This window comes from Thalassophryne amazonica, chromosome 6 (assembly GCF_902500255.1).
Source record: "Thalassophryne amazonica chromosome 6, fThaAma1.1, whole genome shotgun sequence".
Taxonomy (NCBI): Eukaryota; Metazoa; Chordata; class Actinopteri; order Batrachoidiformes; family Batrachoididae; genus Thalassophryne; species Thalassophryne amazonica.
Window position 1 is genome coordinate 59,063,466 of NC_047108.1, and position 18,595 is coordinate 59,082,060.

The 18,595-nt window shown below is 42.3% G+C and overlaps 1 protein-coding gene across 1 annotated transcript in view; it reads left to right on the top strand.

Moving 5' to 3' along the window:
- The first annotated feature begins 747 nt into the window (after positions 1-747).
- The window catches only part of ca6 (carbonic anhydrase VI), a 30,950-nt gene continuing 13,102 nt past the window's right edge, over positions 748-18,595 (top strand). Inside the window, exons 1-3 of the mRNA XM_034172211.1 lie at positions 748-896; positions 1,631-1,810; positions 12,136-12,284. Coding sequence (XP_034028102.1) covers positions 809-896; positions 1,631-1,810; positions 12,136-12,284 — 417 coding nt within the window. The 5' untranslated portion in view covers positions 748-808. The remainder of the gene's footprint in view (positions 897-1,630; positions 1,811-12,135; positions 12,285-18,595) is intronic.

Below are 18,595 nucleotides of genomic sequence, written 5' to 3' on the forward strand. Positions count from 1 at the left end.
TCTTGACTTATGCACAAAGTATTCCTGGTTCCCTTTTTTTCTCTGAATGTAGTCTCCAATAAAAAAAATTGTAAACTAGTTTCTACAGTGATTATTACAATGCAGTTTGAAGTAATCTTGCTACATTCTTAGTTTTATGACATGGCTGCATGAAAATTTTGCCCATTCACAAATAGGGATGGGACTACACACATTTCTGCAACGGGGGACTCAAGGCCTTCCGGCCTTATTTTATTCTCATTTTATTCTTTTTTTGACCAACAATGGCACAGTTTCCAGACTTTGCAACTCAATTGTCAATGAAGGGCTACCTCTTTGATAACTGAATTGCTTGGACTTAGTGGAGACCAGTGTGGTCAAACCAGAAGACTAATAAGTTAAGTCACTGCCTTTATAATTAGACATTTTTTAAAAAGTTTCTTTTCATTTACTGAGGTAAACATGTACATGTGTATATCCATACGTGGATCCTGTCCATGCTATCACACACTTCTAACATTTTCATCTATCTTTGATTCTCTTTTTTCTTATTCTGTCCATCCTTGTGCCTCTACACATCCATCTCAGTATTTTCGTTTCTGACACATTTACCTTCATCTCCTGCACCCCCTTCACTGCCCACGTCTCAGACATTCAAAGATCCTCACTTTAAATATATTTTGCAAGAGTCGTGTTTGGTCTTGTGGGAAGAGCTCCAGGCGTTTTCATCTTAGGTTTTATTTGCTGTGACACCACCTTTTCCGGCAGTATAAATCTGCAGAGGAAAACTGCGAGGCGGCAGTGCGCTGCGTGAAGGGAATTCACAGCAATGGAGTTTGTCTCCGTGTTGGTCTGCGCGTTTTTGGTCAGTGCCGTCAGTGGCGGTCCTCATGACGACATCCACTGGACATACACAGGTAGGCTTCCATTAACTGAAAGATATCGTGATTTTTTTTAACCAGTTTTATTGGTTAAAAAAATTCACTCAAATAAACAGTAACAGTGACCGAAATCAGTTATTCCAGAGCTTCTATTGCAGCGCGTAAAAACGCTGCGTAAATACGCAGTTCAAACAGCAAAGCTCACAGAGTAGCCGTCATTTCCAAAATAATTCCAAGTTGTCATATTTTGTCCTGCTAATTAAAGAGCATTACTGCGAGTTATTTGTCAAATTGTTTCGTAACAGCTCGGAGAACCGCAGCCAGACTCACGAGCTCCTGCGAAGGCACACAGTGGAGCGGGTGAAAACCAGCCCAGTCTGGGTGTGAATATGGGATTGCATACATATCCAAGTCCCGTGTGCCCAGTGTTTTCAACGTTTAAACCCCATTAATCCCTTCTGTTGCTCCCTTGTTTGCACTCAGGGTCGCCACAGCCTATCCAAGGTGCATATTTATGTTCAGTTGGCGCAGGTTTTACGTGAGATGCCCTTCCTCATGCAACTCCATATTACATGTAGAAATGTGGCAGGGGTGGGGTTTGAACAAGGAACCTCGCTGAAACCAAGTGCACGAACCACTTGGCTGCCAACCCTTTTCAATGTTTAAGACTGCGACATGCTGAGCAGATCTCTCTTGCACGTCAAGAGTGATATATGGCTGTTTGCTTTTGAAATCTCATCGATTTTAAATGTTTGATGTGCAAATATCAGAGGGAGCCTTGGACCAGAAGCACTGGCCGATGAAATATCCTGCATGTGGTGGAAAGAAGCAGTCTCCCATAGACATCCAACGGGGCAAAGTCAGACACAACCCAGACATCCTGCAGCTGGAGCTCAGTGGATATGACACTCAGACAGGGAATTTCCTCATGTCCAACAATGGGCATTCAGGTGATCCAGTACTTCTGCACCATCAGTTTAAACTTGCACTGTTTAAAAATGTTTTTTTTACAAAGTTAAACTCATGTAAACTTGTGTGCATGGTACAGTAAATTGTATTTTTCAATGTGCACCCAATTTCATTAATTTCTGTAAGGTATAAAAATCAGTTATCAGACTTGATATTTGCTATCACAGTGAAACTCAAGTCTTTTATAAGTATAAGGAGCCATTTGCACACTGTTCAAATTAAAGGTTCAATTTTCTACATTTGGGAAAACAGATTACATGTTTTTAGTTAACTTTATCATGACATTTAGGTTGAAAACTGTCATTTTTTAGTTTTTTGCAAAAACCCAATATATGGAATGCCTTTATTTGCCATTGCCTTTCTGTACAACCAAACTTTAGGGCCTCTTCACACACAGTGCGAATATGTACAACTCAGGGTGACTCACGGCAAAACAGCTTGTACAACTATGAGCTAACCACGAAACATTGCGCTGACCGGCAGGCGTGCACAGTCCCAGTGTGGTGGTTCGTGCATGCGATGGTGTCTTTCAAGCAGGAACACAATTCCATGGAATGAGCTGTACCGTGTCACACTGCTGATGTGGAAGAAAATAAAATAAAAATCACCTGTATAATAAGTGAATATCACTGGGTTGATATAAATAATGCATAAAAGTGGAGGCAATACAGATCCCTGCGGTTAAATAACCCTGGTTTTAAAAAACTGCCACTCACAGGATTTGTACCTGCACGCTCTGATTACCAGATGGAAACTTTACCACTGTGCCACAATCAGTCTTATAACAGGAGCGTGAAATGGCTAAAATCAACAAGCAGCCAAATGAATTTTTTTTAAAAAAGGGAAAAAAAAGCGCTGTGATAACTGACCAAACGGCATTTGTTATGGTGTACTTCTGCTGATATGTGACTGAAAGTGGCATATTTATCTTACTGTTGGACCTGTCATATGGTCCTGTGGTGCCCTGCACACTGTCCTGTCAGACAAACGTGACGTTCAGATCATTTGCATGTCCACATGAGCTGGCGGTCCGGTCCAGCTGGAATAGCCTGTTAATGTGCACGCTTTCCAGCCCATCGCAGAAGTGATATATGTTTTTATGTATTTTGATGTGAGGACAGCAAGCACACACACGCACGTCGGTCAAAACACGGTGCGTGTTCTGCACCTCTAATGTCCAGGACCACAGTTGTCAACAGCTGCCATGCTCCCATCCGTGGCAAGGTGTCACACTGTGATCAGCTGAGAGGCGTCTCGTGAATGACACGCATGCACATGTTGGGGGGAGGAGAGTGGGGGGGCCGGCGCGCGACACACGCACACGTGTTGTGGGGGGAGCCAACACTCTGGCACGTCACATGTGCACTCGGCAACTTGATGATAGCACGAATGGCCACACATTTTCTAAGTGCCAAAAGAGTGGTGTTAGATGTTCGTGTGTCAGCTGGAATTTGGCCGACACCTGCCGCGAGAGGGTTCGATGGGCTCACACAGCGCACACTCTTTTAGCCGCTGGTGTGCACAAATACTTGTAGCAACAGGTCTACGAGGTGTTAGAGGCAGGTGCAATTTTACATGTTTTGCATACGATTCCTGCTTCTTGCACACTTTATGTGCAATTTGACCAAATTTGCACTATGTGTGAAGGGGCCCTAAACCATGTCCTCAGTGGTACATACTTTAAATATTGCATACATTAATACATACATAAATAAATATAAGAACAGAATCAGCTCCTTCAAAAAAATGTTTAAATATTTATGTAAGTGTGAATATAAATATAAAATTTAAAAAAAATTATGTGTCACAGTCACACTTTCAGCCATGTTATTGTACTTGTCATGATGTTACTGCACAGTTATTTTTGTCCAGTTATAAATGTTGACAAGAATTTAGTACTTTGCCCTTGAATGAAAAGTGTTCATAAATGTGGAACCTCAGGTCGTAATAGACTTATAGGAGTGGGCAGCAGAGGAAAACGGTAGTTTCTTTGGTGGGGTGTGTGCTTGATTTTATTTGTGGCTTGACGTGTGAATCAGAGTCAGTGCCCACAAATGAAAACGCTGTGTGAGTCTCTGCTGATTTAATGGGTATATGTAGTGCGTGCACACACACAGTTATTAGTAATGAGTATTTATTTAATATTTGCTGAAATATTTAGTTCAGATTTGTATATATTTTGCTAAATACTTCACAAAATTTTTATTAAGCAACAGTACATTTTCAATTGTTATGCAACAGTACATTTTCAATTAATTGTGCAACAGTACATTTTAAACCGTGGTAGTAATCAATGACCTATCATCCTTTAAAGGTTTTAGCATGAAATATTCCAGTTTTTAACATGAATATGATCAAAAAGTGAAATAAAAAGATACAAGCTTTTTCCGTTTAGTTTAAGTGTTTTGGGTTTTTGTTGTTTTTTTGAGTGATGAATTCATGTCGAAACACTGATCTGTTAATTTTCCGTAATCCTAAATTTTCATTACAATTTTGCAATAACAGATTTCAAACAGTGGCACTTTAAAACTCCCAAATAAACCAACAAACCTCCGCAGCAATATTATGAGGAATATATATAGTGTTCAGAATAATAGTAGTGCTATGTAACTAAAAAGATTAATCCAGGTTTTGAGTATATTTCTTATTGTTAAATGGGAAACAAGGTACCAGTAGATTCAGTAGATTCTCACAAATCCAACAAGACCAAGCATTCATGATATGCACACCCTTAAGGCTATGAAATTGGGCTATTAGTTAAAAAAAAAAAGTAGAAAAGGGGGTGTTCACAATAATACTGTAGTAGCATCTGCTGTTGACGCTACAAACTCAAAACTACACTCAACAAAAATATAAACGCAACACTTTGGATTTTGCTACCATTTTGTATGAGATGAACTCAAAGATCTAAAACTTTTTCTGCATACACAATATCACCATTTCCCTCAAATATTGTTCACAAACCAGTCTAAATCTGTAATAGTGAGCACTTTTCCTTTGCTGAGATAATCCATCCCACCTCACAGGTGTGCCATATCAAGATGCTGATTAGACACCATGATTAGTGCACAGGTATGCCTTAGACTGCCCACAATAAAAGGCCACTCTGAAAGGTGCAGTTTTATCACACAGCACAATGCCACAGATGTCGCAAGATTTGAGGGAGCGCGCAATTGGCATGCTGACAGCAGGAATGTCAACCAGAGCTGTTGCTCGTGTACTGAATGTTCATTTCTCTACCATAAGCCGTCTCCAAAGGCGTTTCAGAGAAGTTGGCAGTACATCCAACCAGCCTCACAACCGCAGACCACATGTAACCACACCAGCCCAGGACCTCCACATCCAGCATGTTCACCTCCAAGATCGTCTGAGACCAGCCACTCGGACAGCTGCTGAAACAATCGGTTTGCATAACCAAAGAATTTCTGCACAAACTGTCAGAAACCGTCTCAGGGAAGCTCATGTGCATGCTCGTCGTCCTCATCGGGGTCTCGACCTGACTCCAGTTCGTCGTCGTAACCGACTTGAGTGGGCAAATGCTCACATTCGCTGGCGTTTGGCACTTTGGAGAGGTGTTCTCTTCACGGATGAATCCCGGTTCACACTGTCCAGGGCAGATGGCAGACAGCGTGTGTGGCGTCGTGTGGGTGAGCGGTTTTCTGATGTCAATGTTGTGGATCGAGTGGCCCATGGTGGCGGTGGGGTTATGGTATGGGCAGGCGTCTGTTATGGATGAAGAACCCAGGTGCATTTTATTGATGGCATTTTGAATGCACAGAGATACCGTGACGAGATCCTGAGGCCCATTGTTGTGCCATACATCCAAGAACATCACCTCATGTTGCAGCAGGATAATGCACAGCCCCATGTTGCAAGGATATGTACACAATTCTTGGAAGCTGAAAATGTCCCAGTTCTTGCATGGCCGGCATAATCACCGGACATGTCACCCATTGAGCATGTTTGGGATGCTCTGGACCGGCGTATACGACAGCGTGTACCAGTTCCTGCCAATATCCAGCAACTTCGCACAGCCATTGAAGAGGAGTGGACCAACATTCCATAGGCCACAATTGAAAACCTGATCAACTCTATGCGAAGGAGATGTGTTGCACTGCATGAGGCAAATGGTGGTCACACCAGATACTGACTGATATCCCCCCAAAAAAAACAAAACTGCACCTTTCAGAGTGGCCTTTTATTGTGGACAGTCTAAGGCACACCTGTGCATTAATCATGGTGTCTAATCAGCATCTTGATATGGCACACCTGTGAGGTGGGATGGATTATCTCAGCAAAGGAGAAGTGCTCACTATCACAGATTTAGACTGGTTTGTGAACAATATTTGAGGGAAATGGTGATATTCTGTATGTGGAAAAAGTTTTAGATCTTTGAGTTCATCTCATACAAAATGGGAGCAAAACCAAAAGTGTTGCGTTTATATTTTTGTTGAGTGTATTATGTTCAAACTGCTTTTTTAGCAATCCTGTGAATCACTAAACTGGTATTTAGCTGTATAACCACAGTTTTTCATGACTTCTTCACATCTGCGAGGCATGGAGTCAACCAACTTGTGGCACCTTTCAGCTGTTATTCCACTCCAAGATTCTTTAACAACATTCCACAATTCATTCACATTTCTTGGTTTTGCTTGGTTTTGCGTGGACGGGCGTCTCCTATCCTCGAGCCTGCCCACACTACACCAACTTGAGATTGACTGTAGTATTGATTGTATCTGCATTCGTTGTGCACATTTCACAACATTAAATTGTTATTCTTGCATTCCCATTGACTGTTCATTTACGCCATTGTGGGTCCGTGTCATCACACTTTTCACAACAGTCTTGTTGGATTTATGAGACTCTACTGAATCTACTGGTACCTTATTTCCCATGTAACAATAAGAAATACGAGGTCTGTTAGAAAAGTATCTGACCTTTTTATTTTTTCAAAAACTATATGGATTTGAATCACGTGTGATTGCATCAGCCAAGCTTGAGCCTTCATGCGCATGCGTGTTTTTCACGCCTGTCGGTTGCATTATCGCCTGTGAGCAGGCTTTGTGTGAGCACTGGTCCACCCTTCTCGTCATTTTTTTATTGCGAATAAATGTCTCAACGATTTGGAGCTTTGCTGCATCAATTTTTTTTCCAGAAACTGTGAGAGACCTCCAGGTGGACACCGTTCGGAAAATTAATATGGCTTTCAGGGACGATTTTGTGGGGATTACACAGATTAAGGAGTGTTACTGCCACTTTAAGGACGGCCCGCAGTGTCTGAGAGCGCTCCGAGCGCCGATCGACAGGCTCACACCCCGCTGAAACAACCAGATCATTTCCAACGTGAAGGCTTTGTTGATCCGAGACGTCGTCTGACTTTCACAAAAAGGCAGGAGACGTGGACATCAGCACTTTTTCGGCACATTCCACTGTTACAGGAGTTTTTTTCATGGAAAGAAAAGCGGAAGGACGCGCCACGGAGCCGTTCATTACGCGGCACAAAACCACCTCCGTGTTGGTCTCACAGGACGGCTTTGAGATGGCTTTCAGACGGCTGTCGGTGGGTTTTCAGTCGTGTGACTAACCGAGAAATTGTGGATGAGCCTGGACATGCCAGAACATGTCCTGTGAGGCTTCATCACAGCGTTGCTTTGCACCATGTGGCTCCTCCACACGTCTGTCTCAGTGTGCCAAAAAAGTGCTGAAGTCCACGTCTTCCACAATTCCTGTGCTAGTCAGATGACATACCGGATCAAGACAGCGTCCAGTTTAGAAATGAACGGCACATTCCACTGTTACAGGAGTTTTTTTTCATGGAAAGAAAAGCGGAGGGACGCGCCACGGAGCCGTTCATTACGCGGCACAAAACCACTTCCGTGTTGGTCTCACAGGACGGCTTTCAGGTGGATTTCAGACGGCTGTCGGTTGCTTTTCAGTCGTGTGATTATCTGAGAAATTGAGCATGAGCTGGACATGCCCCAACATGTCCTGTGAGGCTTCATCACGGCGTTGCTTTGCACCATGCGGCTCCACTGCGACGCGCGGAATTCCGCTCCTCTTTCCATGACAAAAACTTCTATAACAGTGGAATGTGCCGTTCATTTCTAAACTGGATGCTGTCTTGAGCCGGTATGTCGTCTGACTAGCACAGGAATTGTGAAAAGACGTGGACATCAGCACTTTTTCGGCACATTGAGACAGACGTGTGGAGGAGTACCGTGCGTCGTGGTGGAGCCGCATGGTGCAAAGCAACGCCGTGATGAAGCCTCACAGGACATGTTGGGGCATGTCCAGCTCATGCTCAACTTCTCGGATAATCACACGACTGAAAAGCAACCAGAAGCCATCTGAAATCCACCTGAAAGCCGTCCTGTGAGACCAACACGGAGGTGGTTTTGTCCCGCACCATGAACGGCATGGTGGCGCAATCCTCCGCTTTTCTTTCCATGAAAAAAACTCCTGTAACAGTGGAATGTGCCGAAAAAGTGCTGATGTCCACGTCTCCTGCCTTTTTGTGAAAGTCAGATGATGTCCCGGATCAACAAAGCCTTCACATTGGAAATGATCTGGTTGTTTGAGCGGGGTGTCAGCCTGTCGATCGGCGCTCGGAGCGCGGCGCGCTCTCAGACGCTGTGGGCCGTCCTTAAAGCGGTAGTAACACTCATTAATCTGTGTAATCTCCACAAAATCGTCCCTGAAAGCCATATTAATTTTCCAAACGGTGTCCACCTGGAGGTCTCTCACAGTTTCTCGAAAAAAATTGATGCAGCAAAGCTCCAAATCGTTCATTTATTCGCAATAAAAAAACGACGACGAGAGGGTGGACCACTGTTCACACAAAGTCTGCTCACAGGCGAATGACGCAACCGACAGGTGTGAAAAAACTCATGCATGCGCACGAAGGTTCAAGCTTGGCTGATGCAATCACACGTGATTCAAATCCATATGGTTTTTGAAAAAAATAAAAAGGTCGGATACTTTTCTAACAGACCTCGTATACTCAAAACGTGGATTAATCTTTTTAGTCACATAGCACTACTATTATTCTGAACCCTACTGTATGTATATATATATATATATATATATAGAGAGAGAGAGAGAGAGAGAGAGAGAGAGAGAGAGAGAGAGAGAGAGAGAGAGAGAGAGTACACATACACGTCTGACAATAATTCAAGACTAAAGGCAGTGCTGCAGGCCGGTGTTTGATGCTAAAAATAGGAGGTATGGGCAACAATGGTGCATTCCATTTGTACTCCGGGGTCAGAATTCCTAGTTGCCTACCCCCAGGAACACTCCCTGAAGTCAGAATTCCAAATCGACAAGTCATATGAACCCCACGCTCACATTCCAACATGAGTGCTCCTGGCAACAACAGAAGTGAAATCTGTAGTTTTTAATGTTTTTTTGCTCTTCTGTCTTTGTGTCTAATTTAATAAGTCATGCAGTAAATCGAATACATTTGTATCGCGCTTTTCCATCTGCATCAGACGCTCAGGCACTTTACAATAAGCGAAGTACGCAACACATCTGCGCATGCGTGGGTCAAACGGGGTCAAAAATTCCAGCTACCTAACTCACACCTCTTCCACTGAATTTCGTATACAGTAGCATTAGCGGACTGTGAAACTTAAGGCTTACAGGGATTGTTTCAAAGGCTTTAAGCCTTACGCGACGCATACAATAATGACAGGTGTGCATTGTGCTGTTTTCAAATACTCAATCGGAATTCATAGGCTTGAAAGTTGGCTGAAAACACACGATTGCAAAGCTCCGCCGAGTCCACACAAAGACAAAGAAGAAGAAATGTGGTCGTAAACCTCCGTTTATTCTACACAATTTCCCCACAGAAAAGAAAGTTCCACACGGACATAAAAGAGGGACTAAAATTGTAAGTTTCTTGCACACATTTATTTTGTCAATATCCTGAAACCGTGCAGAATTATAATGTGGTTGATGGCTCCGTTTTCGTGCATCGGCTTATGACTGTAATGTCGTGCCATGAATGACATGGCGCGTAATATTGTAATATTGACATGTTCTATAAACAAACTGCATGCATGCACATATTATTGTATGTCTGTCTACTTATCAAAACAAACGTGACACCAGAGAGGTTATATGTGAGACGCACCTTCCTCGTAGTCATTACGAAGCTGGCGGAGTAACGATTTCTCATCCCTGCTTAGTAAATATTCTGCAATATCCACAGTTTCAGTCTCTGGACTTCATCTAACCATCCGTCAGTTGCCTTCAAGGGGTCAGAAATTTGTTTGTCTCCAACTATCAACAAGGTAATCATTTTCGCTAGCAGCTCTCTCTTCCTCCTTTGTCAGCACCAACGGTAGTTTCTGTACCGATGCAGCACACGCAAGCACAGCCAGCTCTTCTTTCCATTTCTGTCTACTGCCGTATGCAGTCCTGGTTGTAATGGGCAATCTGCGGAGCTTACAAAAACGCTTTAAATCATCAACTTTCCAGCGGTTGAAATGGTCCAAATCATAGCACCACTGTCTTTGAATGTGGATTGGTAGCCGAAAAATTTAGTGTACCCATAATGCACCGCGCGGCTCGAGATGTGCACTTTGTTTATTATGCCTCACATTCACTCATACACACTCACACACCAATGTGAAAGTGTTGCCATACAAGGCGCCCACTACATACCGGGAGCAACTTGGGGTTTAAGGACCTTGCCTTAGTGATTTTCCGGTCAGGCTGGAATTTGAACCAAGAATCCTCTGGTTTGAAGCCCAACGCTTAACCACTAGACCAGGGGTGGGCAATCATGTGCCATAAAGGGCCAAGACATTGCAGGTTTTCCTTGCTACCATTCACCTTCGCAGGTGATTTCATTAATGTTCAGGTGTCTCAGCAGGTGATTTCATTGATGACCAGGTGTTTATGTGCAGGGAAGAAGCTCATCAGCAACCAACCTGGTGAGGCGATTGGTTGCAAGGAAAACCTGCAGTGTCTCTGCCCTCGTTGCCCACCCCTACACTAGACCATCACCTCCAGTACTGTCCTGCTGTTGTCTGTGGACATGCCACTGCGTTATTTGTCAGTCATTCATTCATTTTCTATACCACCTATTCCACTCAAGGCTCAAGGGGGAGCTGAAGCCTATCCCACCAGACACTGGACGAGAGGCGAGGTACACCTAGACAGTATGCCAGTCTATGACAGGGCTGCAGTATTTTTGTTTTTTGAAATACAACATAATGCACTCATCAACGGGTGCTGCGAATACTGAATAACTTACTAACGAGTGTCTACACCATGTTACAAACCAAGTAGTAAATTAACACTAATGTAACTTCTGCACCACCTGTTCTCTTTCATAAGGTTTTTGTGATGAACAGAATATTTTTGTAGCATTCTATACTCCAAAATCTTAGCGGCATTCATTGTGTTTTCTGAATTCCGGCTGTGTGGAAAGTGGAAATCATTCACTTCAGACGTGACGCCATTCCCAGTTCTGACTTTCGAGTTCCAAAGTATATGGAATGCAGCATAAAATTTGCCACATTCTGAGTCTGACAAATGGACAGGTGCTCCAGTTTTTTGTGATGATTAGTCGGTTGGTGTCAGTCAGTCAACATGTTCATTTTTCTTTTTTCCTTCTATGCCCATGCAGAGCCTTTTGTCATACTGTTTTGTCTGCAGGCAAATCAACAACAATGAAAAATGGATCACAACAATTAGGAAAATGCTAAAGTTGGTCATCAGTTTCCTTGTTTAATATGATCATTTGCACGAGGACAGTTTGTTTTGTCATTTCCCTGAGCATCTGCAAACAGTGTAAATACATTCCGACCTCACAAGGGTCATGAAGTCCTGCAGCATTTAACCTTCATTCAAGCAAATTTCAAGTCTTCTGTCTACACCTTTATTTATTTTAACTAAAATAAACCCCTGATAGAAAAAGTACATAAGAAAATTCATTCCAGAAAGATGCAGGGAAATTCAAAAATTGCACAAATAACGAAATAAAGAATTCTTAAGTGTCAGATGGAAATACAGCATGAGAGGTGAAGTGGACTGGAATCTGATAACGTGTAATATTTTTGATTCCTTATCAATCAAGATAAAAATATAAAAGAGTCATATGTTGAAAATGATTAAGAACTGCCATAGCCTGCCTTACACTATTGTGAAATAAAAATATTAAAATTCATCTTTTTGGAAAGTCATTATTTGTGCAATTTGCGAATAGTCCAAAGCATGCAAAAACACTAATATGGTTCGTTAAGTACATATTCTGTGTTCTTTGTCAGGCAAATAAATGTGATTATTGTTTTTCCTTCAGTTCAAATTGATCTTCTCCCTACTATGAAGATCACCAACGGTCTCCCAGGAACGTACACGGCTGTTCAGATGCACCTGCACTGGGGCGGCTGGGATCTGGAGGCCAGTGGATCAGAGCACACCCTGGATGGAATCCGTTATATGGCAGAGGTTTGGGGGGGGGGGGAAATAATGTGAAGAACTGACAATAAATTTGTGCCATCCATATAAATCAAGAGAGGGACAGCAGGTTATTATGAGAGATTAATCAGTCAAAGATGCCAACATCTTTTGTATTAAATCCTTTGGATTAACAGGGCAGTTTAACATAAACCCAGACCCGTGCACATATTAGATTGAAAAACATATGTGACACAGTACAAAAGAATGCATAAGAAAAGTGTTGAATCTGTGCAAAGAGAAGAGTCTCATCTGCAAGGCACCTTATAAGGGCCCCTTCACACATATTATGAATGTGGTCAAATTGCGCATGAAGCAGGAATCGTATGCAATACGTGTAAAATCGTAGCTGCATCAGAGCGCAGCTTATCTGAACTATTAAAACAAGGTGTTAAATCTATCATAAACATACTTTAATAGCTGCAGACAAGAAGGAAAGATAATGCAATTGTTTTACCAAGCCATGATAATGTAAACATGACAAATAATTACCTTTTTAGATGGCGCTAAATGTTTTCTCCAGCTCATTCAGTGCGCACAGCACTGCTGGAGCGGTCCTCTGTGATTCAGGAAGCGATTAGAACCGTTTTCAACAGACAATTTGCAGAGAAAATTATTCATCCACAATAATTATTTTATATAAGCAGCGTCCAGCGTCCAGCGTAGAGCGCGTGGCAGACAGTGGAACAAAGCACGGCATCCAGCTGGGAACACAGCAGATGGGATCGTCAGGACGACATGCGCGCAAGTGCATGAATCAAAGTCATGCACGTGTCAGTGCACCTTAACACGCTTGTTTGGCACTTTAAAAATGTGTGGCCATTTGCACTATTAGCACAACAACAGTCAGCAGACGATCACTGTCAAGCTGGATGTGAAATTTGTCTAAAGCCTGGGTGGGACCCAGGCTTTAGACAAAAGGATTTTGAAGAATGAATAATGAGCCACGCATGGGTGTGTCAGCAATTATTCAAAGAATGACCCATGTTTTCATCTATTACGTATCCGCTATGAAGGTGCCTCTATGTGCCTCTCTAGACCCCGCATGTGTCATGTAACAGCCTCTAGTGAGCCACGACCGACCTGTCATTAGAGCCTCGAATGGCTCACATCAGCCACACTAAGCCAAGTAGTGCCGTGATAGCGCCATGATAGCGCCATGTTGGCGTGCGTTTAGGAATGGGTTTGGTCCAAACCTCCAGCCCTCCCACACCTGGTCCCTTTAAAGTGAGGGTTTTCAGTTCACAGATTCACAGCAGCATTTAAAGATGTCACTTTTTTGCAGTATAAAAATAGAGGCTCCAGTACAGTCCCACGGTTGTGCGTTGTGTGCCAAGCTGCTGTCCACCTGTAATGCACCAGACCAGCTAGAACTGAACCAAGGTTTCCTGGAGACCCGCCTCTGTGCTCCTCGCTGGCTCCGCGGCTCGCTGGCTTTATTTCTTCTGCGGCTTTAAAGACACACACCATGATCCCACTATAAACTTTACTATAAACTGTTCATCCGTTTATTTCGGCAAAATCGCTCTTTTGCGCACGCGCCGCTGTTGTCCATTCCTGGAGAGCCGCCTCTGTGCTCCATCTCACTGGCTTCCTTTCCATCCATGGCTTGCTGGCTTTATTTTTTCCCTGGCTTTAAACACAGTCATTTTTACACTGTGATCACTTTTAACTTTGTGTTCTTCTGTTTATTTCTGCAAAATCGCTCTTTCTCCCACGATAGTTGAATAAACCCTGTTGTAGCAAAGAAAACATGCTACGTGGCTCATTATTCATACTTCATTATTTGGTGGGACCCAGGCTTAAGTGCCCCACGACTAGAGAGTTGCCAAGTGCACATGTGGTGTGCCAAAGTGTCAGCTCCCCCACCAACACATGTGTGCATGTGTTAAGCGCAACCCCCCAACACAGGCCACACAGGCGAGGCACCTGATCTCAGAGTGACACCTTGGTCTGTGTGCTGACAGGACAGGGGGCATGGCTGGCTGCCAACAGCTGTTGAGACATCTTTGGTCCTGGACGTCACAGCTGCAGAACACGTCCCATGTTTTGACAGATGCGGATGTGTGTGCTTGCTGTCATCATATGGAAATGCATAAAAACACATATCGCTTTTGTGACAGGGTGGAGAAACGGGCCGTCAGTTCAAGTGGACACACAGCAGGCGATCTAATGGCGCTTTTCTACTTCACAAAAGTAGCACTACTCGGCACTACTCGGCTCGACTCTACTAGGTTGTTTTGCTTTTCCACTAGGGTTAGTACCTGGTACCGGGTGCTTTTTTAGTACCTGCTCAGGAGCGGTTCCAAGCGAGCCGAGCCGATACTAAAATGTGACGTCAATAGGCTGCCGGCCACTGATTGGTCAGAGAATGTTGTCACTGGACGAGTCATGAGCGCCGCTGTCCGAGACGAAAATCAAAACCCGACATTTTTAAATAGTCACAGCGGCGTTACAGCGACCATTGTTTTCTTTTGTTTCACTGTGTTTTTTTTTTTTGTTTTGTTTTTTTTTTTACTCGTACATAACCACACCGTGGTCTGTGGATGAGTTGCGGACGTTTGTGTTTGGTGGATGAAGCGATCCGAAATGAGAAAATCTCCCAGTCTTTGGCCGCACTCGGCTTATCGAACATTACAGCAACTCAGAGAACAGCTGAAAAAGCTTAAAAGTGATTACAGAACCACAGTGACCGGAGTAGGTCAGACCGTAAGGGCTGGAAACGGTTCGAACACAGGAACACTGTTTACGGACACCGACCGGGGAGCAACGGGAGGCAGGATGACCGCGACTTGGCTTTGTTAGAAGTGACGGCTGGTAAGTGTTTTTGTGTCTGTAATCTGCTTGAAAGCACCGTTTAACGTTACTTATCCCATTGGTGGGAAGCACACTTTAACAAACTAAGATTGTGAGTCTAAACTTGTGTTAAAGTAAAATCGTTGTCTCATGTACGCGGACACAGTGAGCTAGCTGACTGCTAACTAGCGAGCTAGCTAACTCCGTGCTCCGCTTTAAAGTATTAACTTCTGACAGAAAAACACCTAAACTCAGCAAGAAAACAAACGTACATTTGACTCATTTAGTGCCATTACGGTGATGGTTTTTTTTTTTTTTGACATGTCGCCATTTTGTGTTTTTGTTGAAGAATCCAGTTCCATAAGCGAGGAGGGTTCGACCAGCAGCTTCAACATCTGTATCAACGTCCAGCACCACACAGCAACGTGTCATCACTGGTAAGAATAACGTGTCTCATCATGTAACTTTCCCAAATACCATATATACAGGGTGACACCCTCCCCCCCCTTCACAAAAACAAAAACCCAGAACCCATAAATATTGTAATAAATTCCACAAAGGTCCAGCAAATTTTGCTGGACCTTCCCAAAGTTTCAGTTATCTTGGTTGCTTTGCAAAAAAGTAATGTTCTTTCAAAATGATGCTCCAAATGGTCTGATTTGTTGGAGGATCATTTTGAAAGAACATAATTTTTATGCAGTGACCAAGATAACTGAAACTCTGGGGAATGATTATACAGAGACTGAAGGTTTTGTTGTTTTTTTTTTTTAATTTGCTTTCCCATTTCTACCTTCATTATTGTCCAGGCAAGAGAAAAAGGAGCCAGTTCCAGCAGGAGAATCTCAACATCTTGAGGGATGTTGAGGCTGAAGCTGAACTGGTTTCAGTGTGATCGACACATCCGGCTGATCCTTGAGGAAGCAACGGTGGTGGAAGCTGCATTTAATCAGGCATATCTTGGCGTGCTGGGCGACCTTGTGCACGCGATGCATGACCGCATGTGACCTGCGCCCCCAACCCAGACTACAGACACATGAAAATTTTGTGTAGTTTTTTTTTTTTTTTTTTGTATTAGCTCTTTTTTGTTGCAGTAAACAATTTGACTTGTGACTGTATCATAATTTGTCATTTCATGCTGAGTCAACAGTAAAAAACATTTTGTCATTGATGTTTTGGTGCAATGAAGGTTCATTTCTAAGAATTTTTTATTTGGGTTTTTGCCACTCCAGAAGACACTGCACACTACACCTGGCTGAATCTTTACACAGATGCTGGAATAAGCATGTCTAAACTGAGATTTTACCAAATGGTATTTAACATAAACAAAAAGGTTTAGTCACTTCAGTGAAGGCACCATTACATCAAGGAATTTTGAACAACCAGTTTTACTGTCTGTTACATTTACATTTATGACCCCATTAAATGTAAAACTTATTTTACTACTGGATTATGCTTAAACAGCTTTTCAAACTGTTAGCCTTTAAATCAGTAAACCTTGGTAACTTTTACAAATCAAACTGATGTTACACAAACGTGGAGACGTTTTAGCAAAAAGTACAAATTTATTCAAAATTCATAGTGAAACATAACATGATGATGATGACAAAGGTGTCCCATTCCGTGGCATGAACCTCTGCGGTGGTGACTCTGAGAAAACCATCTGAAACACACACACAGCATACATATTTTAATTAGTGCTGTCAGGTTATTAAAAAAATAATGTAATTGATTACAGGGTTTGTGATTAGTTAATGTAAATGAATCATTTAATTGCAGGTATATTAAAAAACTCAGATCTGTGTGTTTGGGGCATTTAATAATCAGGTGAAGGATCAGGGTTATTTTTGTTACATATCAAGGAGGTATTAAACAAGCTGTAAATTGATCTTAAATTGGGAGAACTGTCTAAGTGTAATGTGGATGGGTTAAATACAGGCAAATTTCATTGTTTGTGTAAAAAGGCTATATTATAAAGAATGTCTATAAAAACAGAATTGCGGGAGTTTGGAAGCTGATTCTTTCTACACAATATGACTCCTTTAATAATTATCTTATTAGATTTCATATTTTAAATTTGTCCATTGAACATTAAAATCTGGATGAAAAACAAATGTTTTTAATGTGTTTTAAGCCTGTTCGACTTCAGTGACAACATTAATTAACAGTCATTAAAACCAAATCAACATTTTGTGCGTGAACGTCGGTAAACGCACAAACTCCCACATTTGAGATTTAACAATAAGTTATCAAAGCAAGTTACTTTGGTAAAAAAAAAAAAGTATTGACATTAACAGGTTTATTGCTCTCAGAAATGTGTCTTTATTCACAGACCAAGTCACTGACGTCAAAACAAAATAGAGCAAAGTGTGACTGAAGGCCCGATAGGTGCTGTAATTAATCTAAATTAACGCTTTATTTTGACAGCCACAATTTTAATAGTTAATAGCGACAGCCTGCAGTTATTACATATTTACGAGCTACTTAGGAAGCTAACAATCAGCTTACCATCATGCTTTGTCTCATCGTCTCTTTAGCAGCTTGTATCTTCTCGTCTTCATCTTCATATTGTTGTATGAATTCCCAAAGTCTTCTGTACTTCTCAAGCATGTTTTGTCTCGCCGCCAGCAACTTTCTCTTAAAAACTCACAGCAGTAAACACACAGAGTCCACCACTGTTTATGTTTGTGTCGCGTATAAAACGACGTCACCGCAGTTTGCTCTGCTGACCCCGCCCACGTTGAAGAGATACTATTTGCAGTAGAAAAGGACGCGCTTGGAACCAAACCGAGTAGTGCTGGAGCTTTGTAGTAGAAAAGTGCCTTTAATGTCACATCTGTCTGACAGGACATGCATGTTGGGCCGTGAGGGCTGTGAGCGGTGCAACGCGGGACAAGCCAACAGTGCGACAAATGCGCCACTTTCAGTCACGTATCAGCAGAAATACGTTGTAACAAACACCGTTTTGTCAGTTATCACATCGTTTTTTTTTCTCTCTTTTTGAAAAAATACATTTATCTGCTTGTTGATTTTAGCCATTTCACACTCCTGTTAAAATACAGTAATTGTAGTGCAGTGGTAAAGTTTCTGTCTGGTAATCAGATGGGTTGGAATCCCATGAATGGCATTTATTTTTTAATTAAACAGGGTATTTAACCGCGGGGTTCTGTATTCCCTTACCAAAAAATAGTACTGATAAGTATATAAAAAGTAAACTAGAAGTATACTTGAAACATACTTGCATATACTACTTTTTGGTAAGGGTTGCCTCACCTTTTATTATTATACTCAACAAAAATATAAACGCAGCACTTTTGGTTTTGCTCCCATTTTGTATGAGATGAACTCAAAGATCTAAAACTTTTTCCACATACACAATATCATCATTTCCCTCAAATATTGTTCACAAACCAGTCTAAATCTGTGATAGTGAGCACTTCTCCTTTGCTGTGATAATCCATCCCACCTCACAGGTGTGCCATACCAAGATGCTGATTAGACACCATGAT